The sequence below is a fragment of the Octopus bimaculoides genome, chromosome 7, assembly GCF_001194135.2.
Source record: "Octopus bimaculoides isolate UCB-OBI-ISO-001 chromosome 7, ASM119413v2, whole genome shotgun sequence".
Lineage (NCBI taxonomy): Eukaryota > Metazoa > Mollusca > Cephalopoda > Octopoda > Octopodidae > Octopus > Octopus bimaculoides.
Window position 1 is genome coordinate 3,391,206 of NC_068987.1, and position 1,732 is coordinate 3,392,937.

The following is a 1,732-nucleotide window of genomic DNA, read 5'->3' on the forward strand; positions in this document are numbered from 1 at the left end:
CCAAAGGTCTCGGTCCGTAGTCATCGCCTCGGTGAGGCCCAATGTACGAAGGTCTTGCCTCACCACCTCAGCCCAGGTCTTCCTGGGCCTACCTCTTCCACGGGTTCCCTCAACTGTTAGGGTGTGGCACTTTTTCACGCAGCTATCCTCCTCCATTCTCACCACATGTCCATACCAGCGCAATCGTCTCTCTTGCACGCCACAACCGATGCTTCTAATGTTCAGCTTTTCTCTCAAGATACTTACACTCTGACGGGTTGCCCTGACATTATGTGACAGTTGCAAACAAATGTTTCAAAATGAAACAAAACTAACAGTAAGATGGAAAATAATACTTATTTTTGTATACTTCCACTCTGTTTATATTTGAAAAAATTTCTCCTACTTTTTTTTAATTACAAAGTCTTTGGTCAGAACTTCAATAGGACACCATAAACATTTTGAAATATTTTCAATCATATAAACCATTTTGAATATTATTTTAGCAGGTTTAAAGTGATTTCTTTTGTGCCGTAGACCATTTACCATTTCTGTGGTACCCCACCACTTCCCTTGATGCCCTAAGCATATACTTATCTTGCTTAATGATTAATCCAAAGATGTTGCCAATTCATACTTAGATACAGATGGGTTCCAATTGAATCCTCTGACATTTGAATTGAAGTGACAAGGGGCAATAACTGAGTAGTGCTTGCTAATTTATCAGGTTTTGTACATTTTAAAAATTTCCTTTTAAATTAATAACATTTCATTCAGTTTAAAGAAGTGTTTTTTTCTTTTCTTTCCCACATTTCTTTTTCAGGTTGGTCATTCCTTTTATCTTAGCCAAAAGTATTCATCTTTATTCAATGCAACATATGTCAACAATGATAATAAAATATGGTAATTACATAATTTATATTTATATACATACATAAATAAATCAAAATCGCTGACGTGGCCAATAACAGTACTGCCTGATTGGCACTCGTGCCAGTGGAAAGTTAAGAGCACATCCGAGTGTGATCGTTGCCAGGGCCACGGATTGGCTCCCGTGCCGGTAACACGTGAAAAGCACCATTCAAGCGTGATCGTTGCCAGTGTTGCCTTACTGGCACATGTGCTGGTGGCACGTGAAAAACAACATTTGAGTGTGGTCGTTGCCAGTGCCGCTGGACTGGCTCCTGTGCTAGTGTACTTCGAGATATCCCCACCATTACCACACACAAAAAAGAAAAATACCAAAAGAATTAAATACTATATATGTAAAGTGATGGTTTGTTGCCAACTTAATGTGGAAGTCCCAGGAAAGGAAAGAATGCTACTGCTATTTAGCCCCAAGAAACATCGTTTCCAGTTGGCTATGTGACACAAGCGTTCTGTGTCCTTAAGTTTTCAAACAGGGGAGATAAGCACCTCCTCTCAGAAAAGCCAGCATTCAGAGACTAGTTTCAGAGTTATTGCTCTTCATCAGTCTGGAGTAGCCAACTGGAAACGATGTTTCCTGGGGCTAAATAGCAGTAGCATTCTTCCCTTTCCTGGGACTGCCACATTAAGTTGACAACATACCATCACTTTATCGTGCTGCTACTGTATGAATCTCTCTGAGAGATTTAGAAATGCAATATTTCTAACTATATATATATATATATATATATATACGAGCCCTATAAATAAATATAAAACAACTTGTATACAAGCCTGAATTAAATTTTCAATAAAATAATATTGTCTTAGGATAAAATAAAAAATT

General features: G+C 38.2%; 1 protein-coding gene across 1 annotated transcript in view; it reads left to right on the plus strand.

The window, feature by feature from the left end:
- The window catches only part of LOC106871571 (probable proline--tRNA ligase, mitochondrial), a 26,670-nt gene that overhangs the window by 17,411 nt on the left and 7,527 nt on the right, over positions 1–1,732 (plus strand). The window contains exon 9 of the mRNA XM_052969111.1: positions 735–882. Within this exon, the coding sequence (XP_052825071.1) occupies positions 735–882 (148 nt within the window). The remainder of the gene's footprint in view (positions 1–734; positions 883–1,732) is intronic.